Raw genomic sequence first — 27,563 nt, forward strand, 5'->3', positions numbered from 1 at the left:
GAGCCGAGATAGCGCCACTGCACTCCAGCCTGGGTGACAGAGTGAGACTCTGTCTCAAAAAAAAAAAAAAAAAAAAAAAACTGCTTTAACTTGTCAATACAAAGTGATATTGCTCCTTATTGCTAGATTCTGAGTATTCAGTTACTTTGATCTGCTTCACATACAGCTAAAAATCTGCTACCCTTAGATAAACCTAATTGAGAAACTGACTTTCTATTATGAAATTTAACTTTTAACAAAGTCCATTGATTATTAGTGAAGAAAATAAATACAGAATGTAATCACATCTGAATTTAGCTAGTATCTAACCGATAACTGACTACAAATGACTATGTGGATGTTCATACTTAGTGACACTGAAATTTTATCATGAAAAATTGTTTGATTTTGTACAAATCTTGGTGGGACTATAGCAGGATGAGCGGCAGACAAAACTCCTCAGACACCGAGTTAAAGAAGGAAGGGGTTTATTTGGCCGGGGACATCGGCAAGACTTTTGTCTTAAGAGCCGAGCTCCCCAAGTGAGCAATTTCTGTTCCTTTTAAGGGCTCACAACTCTAAAGGGGTGCGTGTGAGAGGGTCATGATCGATTGAGCAAGCAGGGGGTACGTGACTGGGGGCTGCATGCACTGGTAATCAGATCAGAACAAAACAAGATAGGGATTTTCGCAGTGCTTTTCTATGCAATGTCTGTGATCTATAGATAACAGAACCAATGAGGTCGGGGTGGATCTTTAACTACCAGGCCCAGGGTGCGGCGCCGGGCTGCCTGCCTGTGGATTTCATTTCTGCCTTTTAGTTTTTACTTCTTCTTTCTTAGGAGGCAGAAATTGGGCATAAGACAATATGAGGGGTGGTCTCCTCCCTTAGGACCATGGGAGTATGTCATACATGAACATCATGAAGTCACAATGAAAAAACAGCTTAAGACTCACTGAACTGGGGAAACGATGAGCGTCAACAAAAGAAGAAAGAGAAGTTCAGTACATATCGTGCCCCCTTCATGTCTGCACAGTTTGAAAATTTTAACAGCTGGGGTGAGCATCAGAAGACATCTGGGGCTTGGTCTAGTCCAGCAGGAGGGTTGAATTACAAAAAGCCAAGGAAATGGAGAACAGGAAGGCATCTGGCATTCTGGTTTGGGACTATCACATTCCTCATCCCTCCCCTCTGGGGGAATATGTCACCATATTAGAAATGCTTTTAATTCCTGGTGGTGAAAGAGTGTTGTCTTTCTTTTACATAATTGTGTATCAAAGCTCCTTTCCACTCTGGGACTGTAACGATTTTTGGTAATAGTTTCCAAGTTCCAAAGGAAAACATTTATTGTATTTTAAAAGACTGGGCTCTGCCAGGGCGGGTGCAGTGGCTCACGCCTGTAATCCCAGCACTTTGGGAGGCGCAGGCGGGCGGATCACAAGGTCAGGAGCTCGAGACCAGCCTGGCCAACATGGTGAAACCCCATCTCTACTAAAAAAAAATAATAAAATAAAAGATTGGGCTCAGAGAGTTTCCATTATTTACTTCTTAGCATTGCACAGAATGTTTGTTTAACCATGTTGGATTATTTAAGCAGGGTTGATACCGATCTTTCAACCGAAGATGGCTGAGCTAGAAAAAAGGCTATGTTAGTCCTTTTCGAGTAACTACAGTGGGAGAAGAGGCAGCAGGGATGGAAGGGGAGAGATGACGCAGACCTAAGTAGCCCCAGCTTCCCTGTGTTTATGTCCAGACTTGCCCAGCTGTGACACTTGATGGCACGGATCCCAGGAGCAGCTGAAGGAGGGGACACATGCTTCATATTTACTGGTTTCTGGGGGGGGACCTGAAGCCAGCCTGGTCATGGTTCTTCCTAGCCTAGTTCTCTCAGTTTCCTTCTTTATCTCTCTTCCTCCCTCCCTCCCTCCCTCTCTTCCTTCCCTTCCCTTCTTTCCTTCTTTCCTTCCTCCCTCCCTTTTTTCTTTTCTTTTCTTTTTTTCTCATCACTGGTCAATTCCTATTCCCCAACTCCAACTTCTCCCTCTACCCTGAGATTAGATTCATCAGTATTTTGTGTTTTCTGTCAATACTCTAGTTCTACGATTTGGTAATATCCCGGTATTTGACAATATTTTCTTAATATAATCCCTTTTCTAGCCTCTTGGAATGCATTTGCACTATTTCTCCCACTGCTAAAGTATTTATTATAAAGTATGTGATCAAAAAGCACTTACAAAAATATTATTATATAAGTTCACTTTCTGGATGAAGAACACCTTAAGAAATTAAGTATAAGTGACTGGATTTTCTTTTTTTCTCCTGCTTCAGTCACTTTGCCATTCTACGCTTCAGCAAAAGTAACTCATATTTAAATCTCCCCAAATCCTCTTGTAAGGAGCAAGAAAACACACAGTGATATGTTGTGCTTTTTTTTTTTTTCCAGTTCCTCCTTTCTATCCTCCCCACAGGATCTCCCATCCAAACAGCGTACCTCTGCCAGACCAATCACCCCTAAAACCATTTTCATCACTTTTCACAGGGATAATGATTCATAGCAACATTCAGCTCACACAGGTAAACTAATGTCATGAAGTCTAAACTCCCCTCCAGAATCTGGCCCTAAATCATTTACCTATTTCATTTCTTACTCTTCCACCATCTCACCAAATGAATTGATAATGACCTCTCCTTTCTCCTGAGCCACTCCAGAAACCTCCCCCAACCCGGCACACATTTCTCTTACCTGGAATGCCCCACGTTGCCCTTCCCGAATTCTTGCCCTTCCAGGCCCAGATCAAGTTCTGTCACCTCTGGGATACCCCTGTAAAGAGAAAATTATTGGCTTCAGTCACAAGCCACTGCCTCCAGCCTACTGTTTTGCTACAATTAAAATGTTTTACTGGGCACAGTGGCTCACGCCTGTAATCCCAGCACTTTGGGAGGCCGAGGTGGGTGGATCACCTGAGGTCAGGAGTTCAAGATCAGCCTGGCCAACATGGTAAAACCCCATCTCTACTAAAAATACAAAAATTAGCTGGGCCTAGTGGTAGGCACTTGTAATCCCCAGCTACTTGGGAGGCTGAGGCAGGAAAATCATGTGAACCTGGGAGGCAAAGGTTGTAGTGAGCCAAGACTGCACCACTGCACTCCAGCCTGGGCAACAAGGGTGAAACTCTGTCTCAAAAATAAAAGTTCGTAGACTAAGTAAATTAGTATGATTTACAGGAATCCAGAAAACTGCTGCTGATGCTTGCTCATTTTAGCAAGAAAGTTGAGCACAGGAAGGGGTTTGGGTATCACAATGGGATAAGGACTAGTTCAACCACACTAGTCCCCTCTTTGCAAATTACTGCTCTGCAGAGCCACTGTTAGGGTTGGGGGTGGGTCCTATTTCTCAGTTTTATTGAGGCAGAAAAAGGACTGTCAAACATTGTGTTCACTCAATTCGGGAGGGATAAAGAAAGGCCTAAGTCGTATTTGTGGGATCTGAGTTTAACTCCTGTGACTCTTTTTTCAGCAAGAGCAAACTACTTAACACTTTTTTTTTTGAGATGGAGTCTTGCTCCATCACCCAGGCTAGAGTGCAGTGGCACAATCTTGACTCACTGCAACCTCTGCCTCCCGGGTTCAAGCGATTCTCCTGCCTCAGCCTCCCAAATAACTGGGATTACAGGTGCCCGCCACTGCACCCGGCTAATTTTTTATTTTTTTATTTTTATTTTTTGTATTTTTACTAGAGACGGGGTTTCATCATCTTGGCCAGGCTGGTCTCAAACTCCTGACCTCATGATCCACCTGCCTCGGCTTCCCAAAGTCCTGGGATTACAGGCATGAACCACCTCGCCTGGTCTTAACCTCTTTAAATTGTAATTCCTACCCTGAGGGATTGTTGAAAGGATGAAACAAACAAATGTATTATGAAAATGTAAAAGCATGCAATAAACTCTCAGCAAGTGGTAACGATACATAAAAACTAAGTATATTTCTGTGCAGAATACAGTCCCTGTAGTCGAATAGGCGCAAGTGTTAGAAATAGGCTCTGCCATGGGGTCCCTGATCTGACTTCTGAATGTCAAGAACCTTTTGAAATCTGATGCAGAATGTCGTGCTCACGTGTTGGAGAATTCTTCTGCGAAAACGATTCACACAGTTTGCTTCAGGGTCTAAAATGAGTTCATGACCCAAAATAGGAAGGGGATCAGTAGGGCAGTGTATAGCACACCCTTGACGTAAACTATTAATAACTCCATCTCAGGAAAAGACCCCATTTTATATTTCACAGGGCATTTGCCAACAAGGATACTACACTTTAATAAACAAATAAAAAACTAGTCCTCATCCAACCAGGTAAGGACACAAACAAGCACCCTCTTCCACTGTCAGTTCTCACCCAGGACTCTGCCTTCGGCAGCTCCAGTCTTCATCGACGCTGTCTTTGCTGAAGGACCTCTCAGGCCCAAACCAGGCTTCTTTTTCTCTTCTTCACTCCCTCTGGATTGGTTGTTCATCTCTTTGTCCTATCTCTTTTTTTCCTCATGATGTTAAATGCTACTTTGTTTGCTGTGGGATGCTTAACTTGTAACATTTATATACGGATTAAGTACACTACTAGGTACGGTTTGCAGTACTGTCGCGCGGAGTGGCTTGAGCCTGTGTGTCCAGCATGCGTGGACCTGCTTATTACTAGCCTGGCACCCTGGTGACAGGAGGTTAAGGCTTTTGATTTAGGGAGAGGGACCTGGGGGTAACCCAAGGAAAGGCCTCAGGTCACCGGAGGGGAGACGGAAATTACCGGTGGGCGTCCCGGCCCGCTCCTCTTCTTCTCAGAGCTCACACTGGGCAGCAGGCCTGGCCTTGTCTCCCTTCGAGGTACCCGTTGGTCCTGGCGCGGTTTCCAAGTCTTCCTCAATTTACCTCCAGAATCCCGCGCTGGGAGCGGAAGCCCGCGGACTCTCAGGAAGACGTAGCTTTCAAATCCGGGGCGGGGGGCGCCGGGCCGGGCCTCGGGGGCGGGGCCTCGGGGGCGGGACCCAAGCGCGAGGACCAGCGCGGGCGCGGGGGCGGGGCGTGCTGCGCCGGGCGGGCGGCTCCCGGGGCCCAGCCCGGGCCGGGGTTCTCGGGCGGGCGGGAGCTAGGGGACCCGCCCCAGCGAAGGGGGCGCGCGGGGCCGACAGGGGCGGGCCGGGGGCGGAGCCAGTGCTGGAGCACATTCCCCGGCGGCGGGCTGCTGAAGCCGTGCAGACGCGGATCGTAGCGGCTGGCTGCTGCTGTGAGGCGGTTGTGGAAGGTGTGAGGAGGCTGTGCGGTGAGTGCCGCGCTCGCTCCGGGCGTTCAGCCCTACCCCCGCTCCCTGCGTCCTCCCAGGCCCAGCGCCCGCCCGGGCACCTGGGCGGCGGAGCCTTTGTTTTGCCACCTCACTCGGGGCGTCGGCGAGCAGTGAAGCCCGCGGAGCGAGAGACCTGGCCCGGGGGCGGGAGCCTGGGCCGGGGCCGGGGCAGCCAGGCAGCGGGTTAAGGCTTTTGATTTAGGGAGAGGGACCTGGGGGTAACCTAAGGAAAGGCCTCAGGTCATCGGAGGGGAGACCTGACCCGGGGGCGGGAGGCTGGCCTGGGGCCGGGGAGGCCAGGCAGCAGGAGGCCGGGCCGGGGGAACCGAGGCCGGGGCCGGGAGGTCGGGCACGGGGCACCGAGCTCCGAGGGCCGGAGACCTGGCGGCCGGACCTGGGGCCGGGAGGCCGGACCGGCCAGCGGGAGGCAGCGGCAAGCTGGAAAACGGATGGCGCTGCCGCGGGCGGAGGAGTAGCCCCGGGAAGCGGTGCGGCGAGGGCTGGGGCGGCCGGGTGCTGACTGTGAGGTACTCGCCCTCGGGGCTGATCCTTCCAATTTTGGGCGAGGCTTCCGTCTCTGCTGCCTTCCATGCCTGGGGCCTGGATTATCCCGGGTTGACTGTGTAGTTTAGCTCTTCCAGAGAGCTAGTTGCAGGGTTTAAAATCCAATTCCTTTTCGGCCCTGCAGAGTTTCGTGAGTGCTCACAGCTCATACCTGTGGCTGTGTATCCGTGGCCACAGCCGATTGGCGTCGCCTTGAAATCCCAGGCCACGAGGAGTGAGCGAGCCCTGCTCACGCTCGGCCCTCTTGTTTTCAGTGGGTGTGCCCTGCACTTGCCTCTTTCCCCCATTCTCAGTAAGTGGCACCCAAGCAAGAAACCGGAAAACATCCTTCTCAGCCCCCTCTCGCCCACCCACTTCTTTTCCCGCTTAGTCACCAAGCCTTGTCGACCCTGTAAACGTCTGCCAGATCTGTCCACGTCTCTCCATCTCCACAGCAGCCTCTTCCCTGGTCTCTCCACTTCCAGACCCGCCTGCTCCTTTATAGTCCACTTTTTACAGCACAGAGGGATCTTTATGAAATGAAAGTCTAGAAAGCTCGTCCTTTGCCCTTAGGTTAAACCCAGCACTTAATATGGCTAACAAACCCCAGCGTGTGTTGGGTCCTGAGTGCCCCCACCCCTCCTTATCTTTAGCACCGATTCACTTTCTGCGCAGCAATGCTGACCTTCATAGCTAGTGTCTGCAACACCTCTGCATTCCCTTTCTCCCGCCATCACATTTGATGAGAAGTAAGAGCTGCTACTTAAACTTCTGTGTTCATTAAAACAGTTCAAGGTTCAATCTTCCTATGCTGTGTTCTTTCTGCAGCCAGCACTCCCTAAGAGAGATGTGTCATATCCTTTGCAGTTGCTTGTTTACTGTCTTCCCTGCTAGATTTGCAGGCAAACTCCAGGAAGGACGGACTTGGTTTATCTTGGTGTCCTTAGTGCCTTTCCCCAAATGCGGGGCCTGGCACAACGCAGTGAATGCCCGTCCGTTGTGTTTTTACTTTTATGCCCTATCTAGAAAAAGTAGACCTGGTTTAGGATTATTTAGCAAATAATAGTTAGAAAAGAAATGGTAGAGGTGACATGGAGTCACTGAAACCATGTAAACCTGCCAGATAGCAGAAAGAGGGCCAGGAAAGGTGGTTAGACTAGACTGTATCGAAATGGGCTCAGCCACTGTGAATGTGCGTGCTGTGGTTACATAATCTCTAAAAGTGAAATGTAAAGCTTAAATCATCTCTATCACAGCCCGATGCCTGGGCTTTGGTTTTGCTTTGCCTTTTTGCAAAAGAAGGTTTTTGAAAGTGAAAATGTGTTTTAGTAAATGGACGAGCAGTTTATTGGAGTGTGGCAATAAAACCTGTTCAGAGTAAGAGACGTTAGACATTGTACCTAGTTAAATCAGGTTTGCTTTTGCTATCCTGAATAAAGGCCTTGCCTCTTGCCTTTTGAAGAGACTGGCATCTGATATAGGCAATTATAATGCTTCTTCACTGTTTTGCTTTCAAACCTCATTTAACACAATCTCCTACTGCTTCATCCCCCTACAAAGCAGTCTTTATTTTCATGAATGATACATTACATTGCTTCTGGTGCCTACTATTAGATGTTTAAGCTCTGCCCCAAAGATAGGAAGCACTGGTGTTTGGGCCTAAAAAAAGATGTGAGAATTCTTAGGTTTATATAATGTTCTTTCTCTGCATGTTTTGTACTTACCTTCGCATGTTGCCTGTAGGGCTTCTTTGCATTACAATAATGAAATCAAGCTACCTGATACATATTGGACACCGTCTGGCATCTGCTTTGTTGAGCCACTTTTGAATACCGGTGAGCATCGGTATAAGCCCTGCATAGAGATAGGGTTTGTCTCTTCCACTGCTTGATACACTCAGGGTCTAGTATAGTACTCTGCACACGGTTGGTGTTCAGTAAATTGTTATGGTGCAAATATCAAATGAATAAATGCTACTGAATCTGACTTTTGGCATTTTCAGTCTTCCAGACAGTAGGATTTCTTCAAGCGGTTTTAAACCTGAATCTGATTCTGCAAAGTAGTCATTCTTGGTGGGAGTGGTGAGGCTTTAAAGTTATCTGTAATTGTTATAAAAAAGCATTCAAGATCCTCCATTTTACACTTACATAAATCATTTAGATCTGTGAAGGCTTTCCCATTTTCTCCTTTTGTACCTCCAAAAACACTATCCTAGGACTTCACGTGGCACAGGGAAGACAGACCTTTTGCACATGGTAAGTGCCATTCTTTCTGACTTGTGTCATAAACTCGGAGGCTTTGAATAGTGGGGAGTGCTCTATACTGTCTTCCTGGTCACATGGCCCATGCCAGAGAAAAGGAAAAGATGGTTTGTTTGTATAGTACAATGGAACTTATTTCAATTTATTCTGTATTTGATTTTACATTCCTGTTCTCATATTTTTACCTTAATTACGTAATAAATATTAAAAGATTGACTTCACCAGGTCCAGTGACAATAGCCAGTTTGATAATTCTTGTATGTACCCAAATGAATTCAGAGACGAGATGGGGAAAGATTTTGATAAAACCTCTGGTACATTACAACTGAAGTCTTTTCTTGTCCACAAACTATTGTGAAACAGATGTTCTTTCTTTTTTTTTTTTTTTTTTTTTTGAGGCGGAGTCTCGCTCTGTCGCCCGGACTGGAGTGCAGTGGCCGGATCTCAGCTCACTGCAAGCTCCGCCTCCCGGGTTTACGCCATTCTCCTGCCTCAGCCTCCCGAGTAGCTGGGACTACAGGCGCCCGCCACCTCGCCCGGCTAGTTTTTGTATTTTTAGTAGAGACGGGGTTTCACCGTGTTAGCCAGGAAGGTCTCGATCTCCTGACCTCGTGATCCACCCGTCTCGGCCTCCCAAAGTGCTGGGATTACAGGCTTGAGCCACCGCGCCCGGCCGAAACAGATGTTCTTTCTGTTTCATTTGCTAAATCTGGAAACCTGACTGCTTTTGAGACTTTTTCCTCTCTACAGGTAATAAATATAATCCTGATACTTTTCAAGTTGTTTGACAGAAGTGTAATCTCCCCAGAAGTCCTACTGGACAGGCTTCGCTTTTCCTTTGGAGGAACACAGAGATATAGGAAATATGTTTTAATGAGTTATACCGAATGCTGAGCATAAAACTAATTATTTTACTTTTATTATTATTATTTTTAGAAGCAGAGTCTTGCTCTGTCACCCAAGCTCAAGTGCAGTGGTGTGATCATAGCTCACTGCAGCCTCCAATTCCTACGCTCAAGTGGATCCTCTTGCCTCAGCCTCCTGAGTAGCTGGGACTACAGGTGTGTGCCACCACACCAGGCTACTTGTTTTTACTTTTTTGTAGAGATGGGGTTTCTCTGGCCTCCCAAAGTGGGATCGCACAGGGATTACAGGCGCTAACCGTGTCTGGCCTATTTCACTTTAGAAGTAAATTGAATGCCACATGCAGAGTTTGTTAAATTTGTTTAAAAAAGAAGGAAAGAAAAAATAAAAATAAACTACCTAGTCGCATCAGAAATGCCATACTCATTTTTGCCATTTTTTCATTCATTAGAATTCAGTGCATTATGTTATTTTGGTATCTCTGCAGTAACTATCATGTTATTTATGTTCTTTGTCTTATTTAGAGCTTCTGAGATTATGGATTTTTGTTTCCTTCCCTGAAATTAAGTGTTATCACTCATATAGTACTAAACTGTCTACAGAATAGTGGGAGTCTTCCCTCTTTGAGTTGGGAAGATCCTAGTTTGAATCCTGGCTGTGCCGCTTTAAAGTTCATTAACTTCTCTTAGCCTCAGTTACCTGCACTCTGCAGTGGGGATCTTTATTCCTCAGAGTGTCACTGGGAGGACTCACGAATAATACGCTTGTACTTTGAGTTCAGTACCTAGCCTGTATGAGCCAGCAGTAAGAGGGACAGTCATCACACAGCGCTTTGCACATACCTCTCATGTCACATGCAGCACTGTTCTTCCTTTGGCTACTGTCTTGGTAAATCTTTACTAGTAAATGTTTCTTAAAAGCATTTACATTCATGGACATGATTCAGAAACTAACAGAGTTGTTTTTTAGGTCTCATTTTGAGATTTAAAAACCGTTAGGGCAGAGGCCAGATTTTATTTCTTACCTCAGAGTTTTCCTGTAGGACAGAAACCAGCAATAGCCTAATGACGGGTAACAGATGAGCTGATTAAGAATTCTAGAGATTTAACATTTAAATTAGGATTGCCAGTTTTAGAGACTGGCAATCCTAATTTAACATCTCCTTTCGAATTCCCCACCACAGGCACACTTTCACACATTCACTCTTTAATAACAGGTTGTTTCAAATTGTTAATACTTTTAGCTTAATATAGAAATTTCACTTCAGAAATTAATTTTTATTTCTCTGTCTTAATGCTGTAGATGTTGCATTCTGCTTTACTTCATTATTGTAATGAGTAGTTGGCTCGCCACCATGTAAATAGGGAGAACATTCCAGTTTTTTACTTGTGTAGGAAAACACAGCTTGAAATGTCTAAATATCTATTTTAGAGTGAAGTAAATTTATACTGACAGTATTTTTTAGTGTTTGAAGACCTGACTGTTACAGCGTTGGTGGCAAGTGTTAAGGGATCCAGGAACTAGACAAGTGATTCTGAGACCTGAGTTCCAGGTTTCTAAGTAATATCAGTTGGTCTACTGAGAACTTTGCCATAAACATATGCGTTCAGAAATTTCCTTTTTTAGCAGCAGCATCCTGAATTGATGAAAAGAATTACATCAGCCCAGTAAAAAACAATTCATGTTAAGTCCATTGCTATGCCAGGATAAACTTTTTAAATCTCAATTATTTTTCCTGTTTATGTTTTGTCAAATAAGAATGTTCTAAAAACCTAAATTCTGTTTTCATTTAAGGCAGTGAATATTTCCCATATGATATGATTTTTTTATCCTTCTAAGATGAGATCACCTTCCTCAGAATAATTTGTACTCTGCTGGGCACTAGCTAATGGAGGTGATGTCATGCTAAGCAGCACTTGAGTGAGTTTTGTGGGAACCAAAGCTCTGCTCCCAGGAGTGTGGATTTGGTGCTTTCATGTGGAAAAAGCAGATGATGACACGTAGAGAGCAAATGTGCGCATGTCTGATGCTGTAAGGATTTCATTTACCATCATAAAAATTTTTAGAAGTGTATCAAAATAAACTGATCACTGAGGCAATGTAGGTTGTTCAGATCCTAATGATGAAGTTGATGAAGTGCACTCTAGTATTTGTCCCTGAGAAATCTTTATCAAATAGACAATATTTTAAATCCTTTTGTAGAAGAATTTGTTTTTTCTTTCAGCGACCAACTCTCTTACTAAAATAAAATTATCTGTTGTGTCTAATATCAGAAATGATTAATTTATAGTTATTTGTATTGATTGGTCTCTTTGAATTTTTTAACTTTATTGACTTGATGTATAGAAAGAAAATGACTTTTAAGTTAAGTCACCTAATATTTAGAGGAGATCTTAGATTGGTCTGAGCCAGGAAGCAAATATTTTAAGTACTCTGAAAAGCTGGTCACTATTTAAAGTTTCCACCACCAGTCACAAGGGGAGAATAATTTTATCCCACAGTTTTATTGCTGGCGAAAGACACAAGTTTATTGAAAGTTGGTATTTCGGTGTGAGAGTTACTGGACTGTTTGCAGAAGTGTTGAAAAGAGATCTTCAGAGCCTTGGTTGTCTGTGGAAGCTGGTCAACATTCGGGGGTTCCTGAGCACAGACTGTGAGCCCTGCATTTGGCAAATGCATTCAGAGAGCCAATCTGAGGCAGACTGGGGGCTAGAAAGGATACTGCCAGGAGCTCCAAGCTCAGCTTCAGAAATTAAGTGTTATTTCCCAGTTTTTAAATTAGACTTCATTTTTTAGAGCAGTTTTAGGTTCAAACCAAAATTGAGAAGAATGTACAGAGATATCCTATATCCCTCCTGCCCACCCCCCCGCCCACATGCGTGGTCTCCCCCATTATCAACATCCTGCACCAGTGTGTACACTGACACATCATCACCCACACTCCGTTGTTCACAATCAAGTTCACTCTTGGTGGTGTTTGTCCTGTGTGTTTGGACAATTTTACAAGGACGTGTATCCACCATTATAGTGTCACACAGAGTAGTTTCACTGCCTTAAAAATTCTCTGTACTAGCCGGGCACAGTGGCTCAAGCCTGTAATCCCAGCACTTTGGGAGGCTGAGGCGGGCGGATCACGAGGTCAGGAGTTCGAGACCAGCCTGGCCAACATGGTGAAACCCATCTCTACTAAAAATACAAAAATTAGCCAGGCACGGTGTCATACAACTGTAATCCCAGTTACTCGGGAGACTGAGGCAGGAGAATCACTTGAAACCTGAAGGCAGAGGTTGCAGTGAGCCAAGACCATGCCACTGCACTCCAGCCTGGGCAACAAGAGCAAAATTCGATCTCAAAAAAAAAAACAAAAATTATCTGTGCTGTCTCCCTCCCTCTTAGCCACTGACAACCACTAATCTTTTTACTGTCTCCGTAGTTTTGCCTTCTCCAGATTGTCAGATAGTTGGACTCATGCAGTATATATGGCCTTTTCCAACTGGCTTCTTTCACTTAGTAATAATGCATTTAAAGTATCCTACATGTCTTCATGGCTTGCTAGCTCATTTCTTTTTAGCGCTGAATAATATTCTGTTCTCTGGATATACCATAGTTTATTTATTCATTCACCTACTGAAGGACATCTTAGTTGCTTCTGGTTTTGACAGTTATGAATAAAACTGCTATAAACATCTGTGTGCAGGCTTGTGTGAACATAAGTTTTCAGCTCCTTTGGGTAAAAACCAAGGAGTGCGTATTTACCATATGGCTGGATCATATGGTAAGAGTGCGTTTAGTTTTGTAGGAAACTGCCAAACTGTCTTCCAAGTTGGCTGTACCATTTTGCATTTCCACGAGCACTGACTGAGCATCCCTGTTGCTCCACATCCTCGCCAGCATTTGGTGTTCGTGGTGTTCTGGATTTTGACCATTCTGCTAGGTGTGTAGTGATATCTCAATGTTGCTTTAATTCGCATTGCCCATTATGTGCAATCTGTGTATCTTTTTGAGGCCCACTGGATTTTCACTTTAGATTTTCTATAGATTGGCCATAAAGTCTTGAAACAAACATATTTCCTCATGGATTATAATGCAGTATCAGTAAACTATTATGTGTTCACCTGTGTTTCCAGACTTGTTAGCTACCCTGTGCTGTTCTCGCAGTTAATCAAGTCAACCACAATTTGTTTCTCAACCGCAGGTAGCTAATGATTTTGTCTGTGGTCTGTCCGCTTTGAATTGATGTGCATGGGGCAAGTTGGTCTCTATGATATTTATGGTTCAAGGAAGTTTGAGATTTCCTGCTACCTAATACATGTTTATTGTACCTATGAAAGAAAAAAAGAAAGGCAGATAGACGGGAACTGTTACTGAGCATGATAGAGGCAAGGAAGGGTGGCTACTTTGACAGGAGAATACCCTTATTTTTGTCACCCTTGAAATAGGGCCAAGAGTTGAAATTGGCTAGAACAATCCTGACCTTTGTTGATACTATTTTATAGAATAATATTTGTTGCTATTTTCTCACTAAAAAATTGCAGATGTTATAGAAAAAAATAGAAGATATAGAGGAATGTTAGGAGTAAGTTGTCAGTAATGCCATCACCCAGACAGCCACTATTAATAAATATGTTAATATGTAGTATGTACTGAGTGATGAATGGCAGGTCACGTAGCTGTCTCGGTTATCAGATCAACTGTCGTGGTATGGCAGTGCTTATGTTCACGTAACCCTTATTCATTTTTGTTGTTAATCCCTTTCTTCGCCCAATTTATAAACTAAACTTTTTCATAGGTCTGTATGTATGGGAAAAAACATGCTGCATATAGGGTTCAGTACTGTATTTGGTTTCAAGCATCTACTGGGGGACTTGGGAGGTACCCCCTGCCCCTGCCCCTGCCCTGCAGGTATACTACTATATAATTATTCTTCTATCTAAAGTAAGAACTTCTGGAAGATAGGAACTTTGTCTTGTCTTCCACTCTTCCTATTTCCCAGGATGATATCTGGCACAAAGTATTTGTTTACTGACAAACTAAAAGATGATTTATCCCCCTTACACTCACATCTTCCCTTGGTTTTCCAGAAAGACTACAGAAGTAAGACGGTAGAAAAGCAAAGTCTTCATAGAAATGCAGAGCATAGACTGGCTCTTGGAGAAGGTCAAACATCACCGTCTCCTGTGTTTAAATTGAGATGGTGGCGCTGGCTCTCCTCAATATTATTAATGCACCTTTCCCCACTAGGGATGCACACAAAACTGGGAGAGAGGGGAGGAAGAAGCTTAGCTTTGTCTTAATAGAAGGGAAGAAATTATGTTTTCCAAGAGACCTTGAAATTGGGGACCTTGGTAATGAGTTTCAGTTTGGGAAGATAAAGTTCTGGGATGGATTCCAACAATGTAACTGTACTCAGTGCCACTGAACTGTACACTTAAAAATGGTAAATTTTGTGTCTATTTTACCACAGTTTTAAAGATTAAAATTTTTAAAGTGGGGAAGTTACCTAGGACTTTCTAGAAGGACTTTTGTGGGTTAGCAATTCCTGTTATAGGATTGTGTATTATTTTGGTATTTCTGATTGTATCGTAGGAGTGAGGTTAAAGTTGTATTTTGACTGGAATTTTTGACATTGTCAGGGTCTCTAGAGCCTGGAGAAGGTCATTCAGTATTTTTTGTTCTTGTTTTTTGTTTTGTCTTTGGTCTTGTTTTCCTCTATGTAGGGAGGTGGATTGCCATGGGAAGTACCTTTGCTTCTGAAAAGCCAGAGAATGCCTGGTAGAACCGCAGAAAAGTAGTACGGAGCTGGCTTCTTCAGAGGCAGCATAGCAGAGTGGGAACAGGACCCTGTCACTTAGCTTGTGACTGTCGACAAAGTCACTTAACCACCAGAAGTTGGGTTTTCTGACTTTTAGAATTTTGGAAAGATTAAAAATGAGTGCCTTGCAGAGCATCTGGTGTATATTAAGTGCTCAATAAGTGATAGTTGCTTTGCTTATAAGAACAGGTTCACATTGTGAGATATAACTGTGTGATGGAAGAATGAAAGCAGAAACTGTAGTTTTTTTGCTTTTACGTTTCGTGGGCCATTTTACTACCCTAAATGAGACGGTGGGTTTCCAAAACCCAGTTTAAAAATAAAGACTAGGCCGGGTCCGGTGGCTCTTGGCTGTAATCCCAGCACTTTAGGAGGCCTAGGTGGGCAGATCGCTTGATCCCAGGAGTTGGAGACCAGCCTGGGCAATGCAACAAGACCCTGTGTCTACAAAAAATACAAAAATTAGCCAGACACGGTGGTGCATGCCTGTAATCCCAGCTACTCGGGAGGCTGAGGCGGGAGAATTTGAGTCCAGGAGGTCGAAGCTGCAGTGAGCCATGATTGCGCTGCTGCCCTCCAGCCTGGGTGACAGAGTGAGACCCTGCCTCAAAAGAAAAAAAAAAAATGAGTGGAGATTTGAAACATCTTGATACTTTATCTTGGGAATCTAAGCATTGTAGAATTGTGTTATGTGAGTTACACCATTGTGGTGGGAAGTGTTTGATTTTTGTTTTAACTGTGTTGAGTTGCAGTTCTTAGAAATGACCTGCTGTGTTGTCTTACAAAAGAAATAAACTGTAATCCATATCTTAATCTGATGAGGGCATGTAAATATAAAAAATTGAGCTGTATACTATCTATATGCTTTATGTAATTCACTATATATAATTCATAGCTCAGTTAAAAAGAGAGAGAGGCTAAATTGTATGTACCATTGCTAAGAAATCATTATCCCCAGAACTGACTCACATACACTTTTAACAGTCGAGGTGGAACTGAGGCATTCATTTGGAAAAATAATCACTCGGATAATTAATATAATGCAGTGGTTTTATGACTGATTTTTTATTAACTTCTATTTTCTTTGTATTCTAGTTAATAAAGGTATCCATGGAGAACACTGAAAACTCAGTGGATTCAAAATCCATTAAAAGTTTGGAACTGTGAGTATTTCAATGGAATTCTTTATAATCAGAGAAAGATGGGGATGTGTGATACAGCAAACCTCGAGGAGTGGGAGAAGCAGAAAGAGAGTGGTCTCTCTTTCAGGCCAGAGAGACCAAGCTGACGTCCCACCTGAGACACAGCTGTGTGGCTTTGCATAAACTAACCTCTTCTCTGAACCTCGTCTTTCACATGGAGCTAAAACTTCTACAGAACTGAAGGGAAGATGAAAGGAAAGGCCTAGTAGGGTGTGTGACCCATAGTTGGAAACCTAGTCCTGGAACCAAAAGGACACTACAGGAGAGGCAGGACTCCCAAGCCCAGGTGCTCTCTACCCTGCTGAATCACTCTATAGGATTAGAGGGTTTGGGTTTGGGAGGAGTTTTTTGACCTCTTGTTTATGAGTTTTTTTGACTCAAATGCAATGCCAGTTTGCAGTCCAGGGAGGAATTGCCTAGTTATGGATGAATTTTACCCTTTTTTTTCCCCATGTCTTTTTGGAATATTCTGCTTACTAATGCTTCCAATAACTAGCAGATGGAAAAAGGGAAAAGATAAAACTCAAATTCACTTTTTAATTCATGTCTGTTATTATTTATTTGGGATCTCTTGCAATACTTTAAATTCTGAAAGTTTATTTCTGAAACCCAGTATTATTATTCTCGGCTGCCCTGGAAATTACAAACTAATTTATTACTAAACAATACAATTACAGAAATACTATTAACAAGTTACCAGCAAAGATTTCACAATTTTTGTTTAGCAAAGGGATTTTTCTAGAAAGTAAGCTTTTGAAATGCAGTCCCATTTTAGAGAGTTGTTGTTGCTATTTAAATCATTTTAGCCAATGTAATGGTTTGCTCCTGTAATCCCAGCTACTTGGGAGCTGTGGCAGGAGGATCACTTTAGGTGGAGAGTTCGAAACCAGCCTGGGCAACATTATGAGACCCTGTCTCTACAAAAAACAAAAGCAATTAGTCCACCATGGTGTGTGTGCTTGTAGTCAGTCTTACCTACACGCCAGAGGTTACAGTGAACTATAATTGCACCGCTGCACCCTAGCCTGGGCAACAGAGTAAGACCCCATCTCTTTTTTAAAAAATCCTTTGAGAGTGATTTACACATTTTCCTACTACTTTTTTTCTTTCTTTCTTTTTTTGAGACAGGGTTTTGCTCTATCACCCAGGCTGGAGTGCAGTGATGTGATGATGGCTCACTGTCCTCCTGAGCTCCAGTAATCCTCCCTAGTAGCTAGGACTACAGACATGTGCCACCATGCCTGGTTATTTTTGTTTTTTATCTTTGTGGAGATTGGGGTCTTGCTGTGTCTCCCAGGCTGGTCTCCAATTCCTGGCCTCAAGGGATCCTCCTGCCTCAGCCTCCGAAAGTGCTGGGATTACAGGCGTGAACCACCCTGCCTGGGCCTACCTTTTCACGTCATACAGAACACCACTTCAATAACAAGTTGTACGGGAGCCCCAGACAGGTTTAGGGTTGTTTTGATCCTGTGATAAGTTTCCCTCACATTCCCGGCTCTCACAGCCTCTGCCTTTTGTTAGGAGTATCCCCTCTTGGACTAGCTATCATATGCTTGTAAAGTACCTACCTCCTTAGGAGGCAGCCAGAGCAAGTGGGGAATAAGCATTGGGAGCTGGGAGTTATAGTTCTATGATCCATTATCTGTATGACTCCAAGGTCAAGTCACGCTTTTAGGATTTAAATTTAATCTGTAAATGTGAAGCTCTTCACTTGTAGTTAAAAATAATAACTGTTTTCTGACCTTGACTCCTTTAATTTACTACATTTAATCTTTTTCCAACAGTATTTTTGGAATTGTGTATAATGTGAGATACTCTAAGTGGCATGAGTATATGGACTGTAGGTGTTAGTGTTTGGCAGTTCCTAGACCTGTTTTTTCCTGACTCTTGGTCTAGATCACGGATCAAGCTTGAGGCCTGTTTTTATCAAATTTCATTGGAATATAGGCACACTCATTCCCTTACCTATTGTCCTAAGCCCGTTTCACCAGGAGAATTGAGTAGCTATGGCTGGGCGCATTGGCTCACAACTGTAATCCCAGCACTTTGGGAGGCCAAGGCAGGAGGATCACTTGAGGCCAGGAGTTCAAGATTAGCCTGGGCAACATAGCAAGATCCTGTCTCTACAAAAAAATACAGAAATTAGCTGGGCATTGTGGAGCATGCCTGTCTGTAGTTGTAGCTACTCGGACGGCTGAGGAAGGAGGATCACTGGAGCCCGGGAGTTCAAAGCTGCAGTGAACTATGATGGCACCACTGCACTCCAGCTTGGGTGACAGAGTCAAACCATGTCTCAAAAAAAAAAAAAAAAAAAAAAAGAATTGAGTAGCTGTAACAGAGACCAGATGGCCACAAGCCTAAAACACTTAATATTTAGCCCATTAAAAAAAAAGTTTACTGACCCCTAATCTAGATAGCAGAGATTTTTTTAGATAAGTGACTTCCAGACAGATATTTTCAATTATTTACAATAATGCTTTATATATTCATGAATTACTAATTTGTTGAGCTCATGGGGTTTAAGGAATAATTTATGAATTGTGATAAATATTGTGCTTTGAGTTATATTTGCATTTTGTTGATTTCCTATCATTTCAGGGTAATTTTTAAGATTTTTACTTTTACCTCAAAGGATAAAATATTTCACAAAGTTCATAAGTAATTTTTAAATTATAAAGGTATTTGGTGGAATTTAGAGGAAAATGTAAAACATGGAAGTTAAAAGCCCGAACTTGGCTGGGCCCGGTGGCTCATGCCTGTAATCCCAACACTTTGGGAGGCTGAGGCGGGTGGATCATGAGGTCAGGAGATCGAGACCATCCTGACTAACAAGGTGAATCCCCCGTCTCTACTAAAAATACAAAAATTAGCCGGGTGTGGTGGCGGGCATCTGTAGTCCCAGCAACTCGGGAGGCTGAGGCAGGAGAATGGCGTGAACCCTGGAAGCGGAGCTTGCAATGAGCCGAGATTGCACCACTGCACTCCAGCCTGGGCAACAGAGGGAGACTCAGTCTCAAAAAAAAAAAAAAAAAAAAAAAAAAGCCTGAACTTTGAAGTCCAACAGATATTTTCCTTCCTTCTTGACTGTGACACAATATTTGCGTAACCTTTAGCACATTTCTAGCCTCATGTCAGGTCATTTTCTCATCTGTATAATTGTTGATGTGAAATTGAAATGAAGACAGCCTGTTTTATAACATTCAACAAGTGTTAACTGTTACTGTGAGTTATAAAAATTGCACTAATGTAAACAGAAAGCGCGGTCATTTCTACCTTTATGAAGTTCTTATTTGATTTCTAAACAGAAAAACCATACATGGAAGCAAATCAGTGGACTCTGGAATATCCCTGGACAACAGTTATAAAATGGATTATCCTGAGATGGGTTTATGTATAATAATTAATAATAAGAATTTTCATAAAAGCACTGGTACGTATCTTACATAATTTTTAATCCTTTTCAAATATTTGTGCCATTTACATTTGATATGAAAAGGAGTATTATTGGGGTATTATTAGTCAGTAAACTGTGACACAGACTAGTTGTGAAGTAGAGATTGGGCAGGACCTCCAGGTCCTGTGATACATGTGAATGCTTCCCCTTCTGCTCAGCGTCACAGCCTCCCTTTCCATCAGCTGGCCTCCTATCTGCATGCTTGGCCGCTTCTGCCCTGACTTCTCTGTAGTCCTTGCTGCTTTTTCTTCTTTCTACTACCTCTTTGAACCCGTAAGGTTCTCAAAAGACAGTTAAATGGTAGTATTTATTTTTTCCCCAGAAACTGCAAGACATATCACAAGCATTGCCTTATTTAATTTTATGACAACCTGGAAAGTAATGATGAAATTCTGAAAGGTTAAAAACCTTGCACAGTCACACAATATGGCGGCAGAGCTAGGTCTGTGTGGCTCCAAAGTCCAAAATCTAAATCCGTCTTCTGTTCTGCTTCACTTCCTTGTGTCTTCATGTGCTCTGTTGCCTGTCTTCCCTTACCCTACGAAGCTCCCCATCTTAGAGAGACCTTTCTTTTACTCTGCTCCTTTTCATTCCTTTGATGTTTTATCTCCTTCCCTTCTTCCTTCAATTTTGAATACATGTAGTTTCAGCCTGTGCTCTTCACTTGTTTCTGTTCTTTCTTGAGTCTTTTTCTGTTTTCTGTCTCTACTGCTGAAACTGTTCGCATTAAACTTACCATGGCCGGGTCACCAGATTTTCCTCTTGACTTCTGTACTATGTACAACTTGAATGTAGCACTACATTTGAGATTTTTTTTTTTTTTTTTTTTTTTTTTTTTTGAGACGGAGTCTCGCTCTGTCACCCGGGCTGGAGTGCAGTGGCCGGATCTCAGCTCACTGCAAGCTCCGCCTCCCGGGTTCCCGCCATTCTCCTGCCTCAGCCTCCCGAGTAGCTGGGACTACAGGCGCCCGCCACCTCACCCGGCTAGTTTTTTGTATTTTTTTTAGTAGAGACGGGGTTTCACCATGTTAGCCAGGATGGTCTCGATCTCCTGACCTCATGATCCGCCTGTCTTGGCCTCCCAAGAGAATTTTTTTTTAGAAATATAGATAATAAAATCCTTCACAATGCTAGAAAAGCTAATTAATATTTGGTGTATTGATATTTTTTCTTGACAGTTCTTTTTAAAGCTTGATTTTATTCATAACATGTAAGCAATGTTGTATTCTGCTTGTTTCACTTAAAGTAATAGCATTTTTCATATGGCTGCATAATTTTTATATCTGTTATCGTGATTATATAATACTGCATCCCCAAAAATACCATTCACTTAATTTCAAAAATTTACTGTATGAATGAACATTATGGCTGTTTCCCTTTTAAATTGATGCTGTGATAATTCTTTGAATTGGCATATTAATCATATTAGAGTTAATTTTTAATTAGCAAAGCTATAGTAGATCTAATGTGGGCCAGTACCTATCAGAGTGGTAGTGGAAATGGAAGGAAGCCAGATCACACTGGGAAGATAGCAGGGTTTGTGTCAGATTAGTTATAAGGAGTGAGGAGAGAATAGTTGAAAATGGAACTCTAAATGGCACCACTTTTATTGCTTTTGGCTATAAGTTGAGATGCCACCTTCGACCATTAACACAGCACCTTGTTTACTTTTGCTTTATGCATATTTGGAAATTTACTTCCAGATATTCTGCCTCACATTTCTAGTTAGGATACCTTCTTCCTATAGAATTTTGCACTGTTGGCTCTATTGTTTAAAAAACCAAAAACAAGCATATCATTCCACTACCACCAGCACCTCCCCTACATATTTAGACCAGCAGTCTGGGATTTGCCCTCAGTGAGCTCCTTTCCTACTTGCAATGTAAAGGTTGGGTTCTCATGAGATCTCTGGCAGGCTGGTGTTGGGCCAGGCGCCGTGGCTCACGCCTCTAATCCCTCTAATCCCAACACTTTGGGAGGCCAAGGCAGGAGGATCCTTGAGCACCAAAGTTCAAGATCAGTCTGGCAACATAGGGAAATCCCATCTGTACAAAATAGAAAAAAAGGTAGCAGGATGTGGTGGTGTGCACCTATAGTCCCAGCCACTCAGGAGGCTGAGATGGGAAGATAGCTTGAATCCGGGAGGTTGAGGCTGCAGTGAGCTGTGGTTGCTGTACTCTAGCCTGGGCCACAGAGCGAGATCCTGTCTAAAAAATAAATAAAAAATAAAAAGGCAGCCAACACAGCACCAGAAGCCAGTGACCTTGTCACACAGCTGAGATAATCAACAACATTTTGGAGATATGTGTAGACTTTTTGTATTTAGTCTTCATACCCATCAAATTTACTCAATTCTGAGGGGTGTTTCCCACCAAGATTTAGCATTTTGAAATCTGAGTGCATCATGCAGTCAATCTGTACGTTAATGGGGAAGGTTCTCTAAAGAAGTGATAGAAAGCCCAGGAGCCCTGGCTACAGGCGCAGCATAGCTTTGTCACTTTAGACTGGTTTGTTAACCCTACTACATGTCCCACATCTGCACAAGTGAAGCTAGTAATAATACAACTCTCATGGTGATTGGAAGGATAGAGATTACCCATAGCAGAATACCTGATGAACCGTAATAATGTCTGGGGGTTTTCCTTGAAGACACTATAAATGTTGTAATGCTATCTTAAAATTGTTGGGAAGTTAGAATCAGAGACATGCAGTTCCTCTGAGTATGACAGATGTGTGTATGTATTATAGGATCATATTGTTTTCTAGTTTTATTTTTTTTTAATATGATGATTTTCCCATGGCAACATTTTATCTGTGAAAATGACAACATAGTATATCCCGTTATATAAGTGAGTGTAACGTGTCTAACGAAGCCCCTAGTGTTAGACATTTGTTTCTGTTTTTCACCTGCCTACACAGCTGTGAAAGATCATTTTGGCGATAACACTGATAAGCTTATATTATGAAATATCTTACAAGCTACAAGAGATTTTGTGTCACCAAACTCAAAGTAGTTAGAGTTCTCTTAACCATTTAAAAGGAAGAATTTATTGTGGACTTTTGAATTGCTGGGTAGTTAATTTCATTTCAAAGTAGTTATTCTTTGTTTTCAATACAATTAAAAGTAATTCTTTCTGTTCCAAGGAATGGCATCTCGGTCTGGTACAGATGTTGATGCAGCAAACCTCAGGGAAACATTCATAAACTTGAAATATGAAGTCAGGAATAAAAACGATCTTACACGTGAAGAAATTGTGGAATTGATGCGTAATGGTAAGAAGAAACAATTAGAAGAGTGAACTTCATTATACAATTTTATATTATGATCTAGCAATAATTACATGTATAATAAAATATGAGAATTGTGGAATTATACTGTACATAACCCTAATCTTACATACTTTAGTAAGAAGTTAAAAAAAGTTATTTATGCCAACTTCCTAAAATGGTTTGAGATGTGTTGCTGTGCCCCAGGTTAGATTAAGATGATCTCTCAGTTTTATTCTCAGTTTCTTCATCATGTTCCCATACAGTATATCTGAAGTTGTTGAATAAAGTCATTGATTTTTTTTTCCTTTTATTTGCAAATGTCTTTCCAGTTTCTAAAGAAGATCACAGCAAAAGGAGCAGTTTTGTTTGTGTGCTTCTGAGCCATGGTGAAGAAGGAATAATTTTTGGAACAAATGGACCTCTTGACCTGAAAAAAATTACAAGCTTTTTCAGAGGGGATTGTTGTAGAAGTCTAACTGGAAAACCCAAACTTTTCATTATTCAGGTAACATATAACTGAGTGATTTGGTTGTTGACGATTAAGCAGGGGTTACTTTTGTCAATTGTAAATTATCCAAAGGATTTGTGGTTTTTTTCCTGAAGTTAATGAACTATTGTTATTTTTCATTTATTTAAACTACCACTTAAAAGATACAGAGTAAATTTTAATTTTATACTTATATCAAAAAGGCTCAGCATAATTAACATCCATTTTTACATAACGTTTTTAGGAATAAGTTACATGTTCACACACAAATTTTTATAAATAAATATTTATTTTCTAACACCCAGGCCTGCCGTGGTACAGAACTGGACTGTGGCATTGAGACAGACAGTGGTGTTGAGGATGACATGGCATGTCATAAAATCCCAGTGGAGGCCGACTTCTTGTATGCATACTCCACAGCACCTGGTGAGAAAGTTACACATAATGAATGTTACATGTGGATTTTAAATGAATTACACTGTGACTAATCAGAATTATACAATGAAGAGTGTGTTTCAGAGACTGTCAGTATCCCTAAAGGTAACAAAACTTGTTTATATTTTAGGGAACCTTCATCAAAGAGAAGTCTCAAAAAGTTATCTTTAGCCAAAAGTTTGGCTAGAAAATATGCATACATAGCCAGGCGCGGTGACTCACACCTGTAATCCTAGTGCTTTGGGAGGCCAAGGCAGGCAGATCACTTGAGGTCAGGAGTTCAAAACCAGCCTGGCCAACATGGTGAAACCTCGTCTCTACTAAAAATAGAAAAAAATTAGCTGGGTGTGGTGGCACACGCCTGTAATCTCAACTACTTGGGCACCTGAGGCAGGAGAATTGCTTGAACCTAGGAGACAAAGGTTGCAGTGAGCCAAGATTGCACCACTGCGTTCCAGCCTGGGTGACAGAGCGAGACTCCGTCTCAAAAAAAGAAAAAAAAATATGCATACATAGAGTAGACTAGCACGATGTCATTCATTGGACTTATGTGGCAACAGAGGCTAAGTCAGAGCTTCCGCTGCATCTTATAGAAGAAGAGAGGTATGTTTCTCAGGAATTATTTGAAAGGCAGTAAATAAAAAAGATAAACATGACTAGTATACAAGAGGATAGATGTGGAGTGGGAGAAAATAAAGAAGGTAAAAAATGATACATGAATATGCCGTTAACCTCCACTTTTTTACAGTTCCGCTGCACATGTCATCATCTAAATAAATATTTGTTGATTATACCACCATTTACTTACACAACTAACTCAGGGTGTCAGAGTTTGGAAACTTAAAGTAAATGTATTCTTAAGCAGTGTGGCATTTTAAAATATGCTCTAATGGTTTATTTTATCCTCTAGGCATCTTTCCAAGCAAAGTACTTTAAGTTAAGTAAGTTAAAAGCAATGGGTCTAACATTTAACCTAGAAAACAAAGTATGATAAATACACTATTTTCCCTTTTTAGAGCTTTTGAATACTCGGTAGTGTGTTTATTATACTTTATTCAGATGCTCTGTAGACAAGTAGGGCACTCAAAGCAATTTATTTCTAGACTAAGTCAGTATTAAAGTAAGGTGAAATCTGATTGGAACACTGTGCTACTTAAACAATGATCCTTTTTATACATCTTTACTTTTGCATCTTCTGCGTGTTTGCTGTTCTTGCCTATTGAAAGGGGAGTCCAAAAAGTAAAACTTTGAATAATTCAGTGTTCGTGAAGCTGGTCCCGGCCCCTGTCTTTGCTGAAAGCAGGGGGTGTACACATAGCACACATTCTTCCTTCTTCAGCATCATTTCTTCTGAAACCAAAGGTGTCTTTTTTTTTTCTTTGTCTGGCCAATAAGACTTGTGGGTTTATGCTTATTCTTGCCTTTATGACTACATAATAATTTATAGAATCAACTAAAATCATCTATCCATGGTATTTTCGTTGTATTTTGCCTTTTAGGTTATTATTCTTGGCGAAATTCAAAGGATGGCTCCTGGTTCATCCAGTCGCTTTGTGCCATGCTGAAACAGTACGCCAACAAGCTTGAATTTATGCACATTCTTACCCGGGTTAACCGAAAGGTGGCAACAGAATTTGAGTCCTTTTCCCTTGATGCTACTTTTCATGCAAAGAAACAGATTCCATGTATTGTTTCCATGCTCACAAAAGAACTGTATTTTTATCACTAAAGAAATGGTTGGTTGGTGGTTTTTTTCAGTTTGTATGCCAAGTAAGAAGACGGTATATTTGGTACTGTATTTCCCTCTCATTTTGACCTAGTCTCATACCGCAGAGGGTGCTTTAAGTCATACTCCTTCCATCAGGGGAACCACTGTGAAGCTACCTCAAACTTACAGCCAGGTAGTTGCAATTGAATTAAATTAGGAATAAATAAAAATGGATACTGGTGCAGTCATTATGAGAGGCAGTGATTGTTAATTTACAGCTTTCATGATTAGCAAGTTGCAGTGATGCTGTGCTATGAATTTTCAAGTAATCGTGAAAAAGTTAAACATTGAAGTAATGAATTTTTATGATATTCCCCCCACTTAAGACTGTGTATTCTAGTTTTGTCAAACTATAGAAATGATGACGTGGCAGAACTTAGGCATCTATGGGCATGGTCAAAGGCTCAAACCTTTTGTTTAGTATTGATATACAAAGATGACCTAACTGCATTCTTAGACCATTTATCTGGGATTACGGTTTTGTGATGTCTGTCCTGAACACTTTTGTTGTAAAAAATAATAATAATAATAATGTTTAATATTGAGAAAGAAACTAAGTATTTTATGTGAGAGGAAGTGTGAGCAAACGACTCTTTTAAGACTAAAACATAACATTCCTAGAGGGTGGAGTTTTAACTGTAAGGTGCTACGGTGCAGCTGATCTACCAGCAAAAATACCTTCTGATTTGTCCCTATGCAGATCAGGTGAGCTTCCCATACCAGCAATCTATCTGAAGAGCTGTTATATAAAAAGCCCAAACTGTTGATTATTAGCCAGGTAATGTGAGTAAATTCTATAGGAACATATGAAAATACAACTTAAATAATAAAAAGTGGAATATAAGGAAAGCAATAAATGGATGGACTGAGGTGCCTCTAACTTGCGAGCAGATGGTTTGATCTTGAGCAGAGACATAACTCGGCCTGTTCTGTGAAGGCAGAGCCATGGACCATGGTTTCAGGAAGGGCCTGCAGCCCACTTCTCCATACACAATGGTGTGTGTGGACAATGCCGCCAGGGCACCACTGCCAAGTAAGAAGGTGAAGCAAATCAGAAACTTGTGAAGTGGAAATGTTCTAAATGTGATGAGTTACAATAAAAATCATAGTACTCTTTGTAGCACAATTCTTAAGCATGTTATTTTCTGTTGAAGTTTACAATCAAAGGAAAATCGTATGTTTTATCCTGTTTACTGAAAGAAAAAGACCTTGGCACGTAGGACTCTAGACGGTATCCAGCCGCAGGCCAGAGCTGAGCACCCAGCCTGGGGGGCAAGCTCCAGGCCTCAGCAGGTGCTGCGCCGTCACTCACCAAGTCTCACTGGCTTTCAATCTGACATTTCACGGGAGATTTCTTGTTGCTCAAAAAATGAACTTGCATTCGTCAATGACTGTTTTTTTTCTTACTAGATCTGTAACTTTTCTAAATACACATAGCATGTAATGGTATCTTATTAAAGTGTGTTCCTGTGTGACAATTTTGTACAAATTTGTTATTTTCCATTTTTATTTCAAAATATACATTCAAACTTAAAATTACCAATGTGTTTGAGTTTTTTGTTGCTGTTGTTTTTGATGTTGTGCTACTAATTGGAAGTTAAAATGTTTTTAATCAGAGGCATGATTTGGAAGAGTCAAAGAGGAGGCATCAGAACTCTAGCCTAGTTTTTGAGGTGGTGGCAGTTACTGAACAGGGCAGACAGATCACTTATGCTTCCCAAGTCCTCACAGGAGGTCCTGACCCTGAAATGACCACAATGCCATGAAGATACTTTGTTTGCATAGATCTCAGGCCTTAAATGTGACCATATTTGTGAATTTGAAACTTTTTCCACAATATAAATTTTAAATGTGTCTAATGGGAAGAACAACCTAAGAGGCTGTACGCAAGCCACTGATGTCTACTGGCGGCCTTCTCTGGGTGCGGGATTTTGACAGGAATTTGCTGTACAACAAGCCACTGATGCTTACTGGCGGCCTTCTCTGGGTGCGGGATTTTGACAGAGGAATTTGCTGTCTTTTTGCTTCATATGCTTAGAAAAGGAATATAGGAAAGTGGGGTTGTGGGTCGTTTTTAAATCAGAAACTAAATAAAATTGTCCTGATTAGGAAAACGGGACTTCTGTTTCTGAGGAGTAGAGAGTAGCATGAATGAGTTCTTT

At 41.8% G+C, this 27,563-nt stretch overlaps 2 protein-coding genes across 14 annotated transcripts in view; one reads left to right on the forward strand and one right to left on the reverse strand.

Annotated features, from left to right (window-relative positions):
• Nucleotides 1-5,049, reverse strand: part of PRIMPOL (primase and DNA directed polymerase) — a 42,810-nt gene extending 37,761 nt beyond the window's left edge. For 5 of the 12 annotated variants that reach the window (XM_030918721.1, XM_010377928.2, XM_030918727.1 and 2 more), the window contains exons 1-2: nt 4,772-4,954; nt 2,723-2,800 (exon numbers count right to left, since the gene is read on the reverse strand). The gene's annotated coding sequence lies outside the window, so the exon portion shown is untranslated. Of the gene's footprint in view, nt 1-2,722; nt 2,801-4,369; nt 4,733-4,771 lie in introns of those variants that run through there. The other 7 variants (XM_010377926.2, XM_010377925.2, XM_030918701.1 and 4 more) reach the window with 5 other exon arrangements.
• Nucleotides 5,050-5,145: 96 nt separating this feature from the next.
• On the forward strand, nt 5,146-26,940 carry CASP3 (caspase 3). 2 transcript variants are annotated; one of them, XM_030918787.1, is made up of 8 exons: nt 5,159-5,284; nt 9,046-9,170; nt 15,881-15,948; nt 19,293-19,417; nt 22,586-22,714; nt 23,041-23,216; nt 23,504-23,624; nt 25,133-26,940. In XM_030918787.1, exons 3-8 carry the CDS (start codon nt 15,896-15,898, stop codon nt 25,360-25,362), a joined length of 834 nt encoding a protein of 277 aa, XP_030774647.1. In that variant the 5' UTR covers nt 5,159-5,284; nt 9,046-9,170; nt 15,881-15,895; the 3' UTR covers nt 25,363-26,940. The 2 variants fall into 2 exon arrangements, with proteins under 2 accessions (XP_010376231.2, XP_030774647.1); XM_010377929.2 differs by lacking the exon at nt 9,046-9,170 and having other exon boundaries at nt 5,146-5,284.
• Nucleotides 26,941-27,563: the final 623 nt, after the last annotated feature.

The sequence above is a fragment of the Rhinopithecus roxellana genome, chromosome 2 (genome assembly GCF_007565055.1).
Source record: "Rhinopithecus roxellana isolate Shanxi Qingling chromosome 2, ASM756505v1, whole genome shotgun sequence".
Lineage (NCBI taxonomy): Eukaryota > Metazoa > Chordata > Mammalia > Primates > Cercopithecidae > Rhinopithecus > Rhinopithecus roxellana.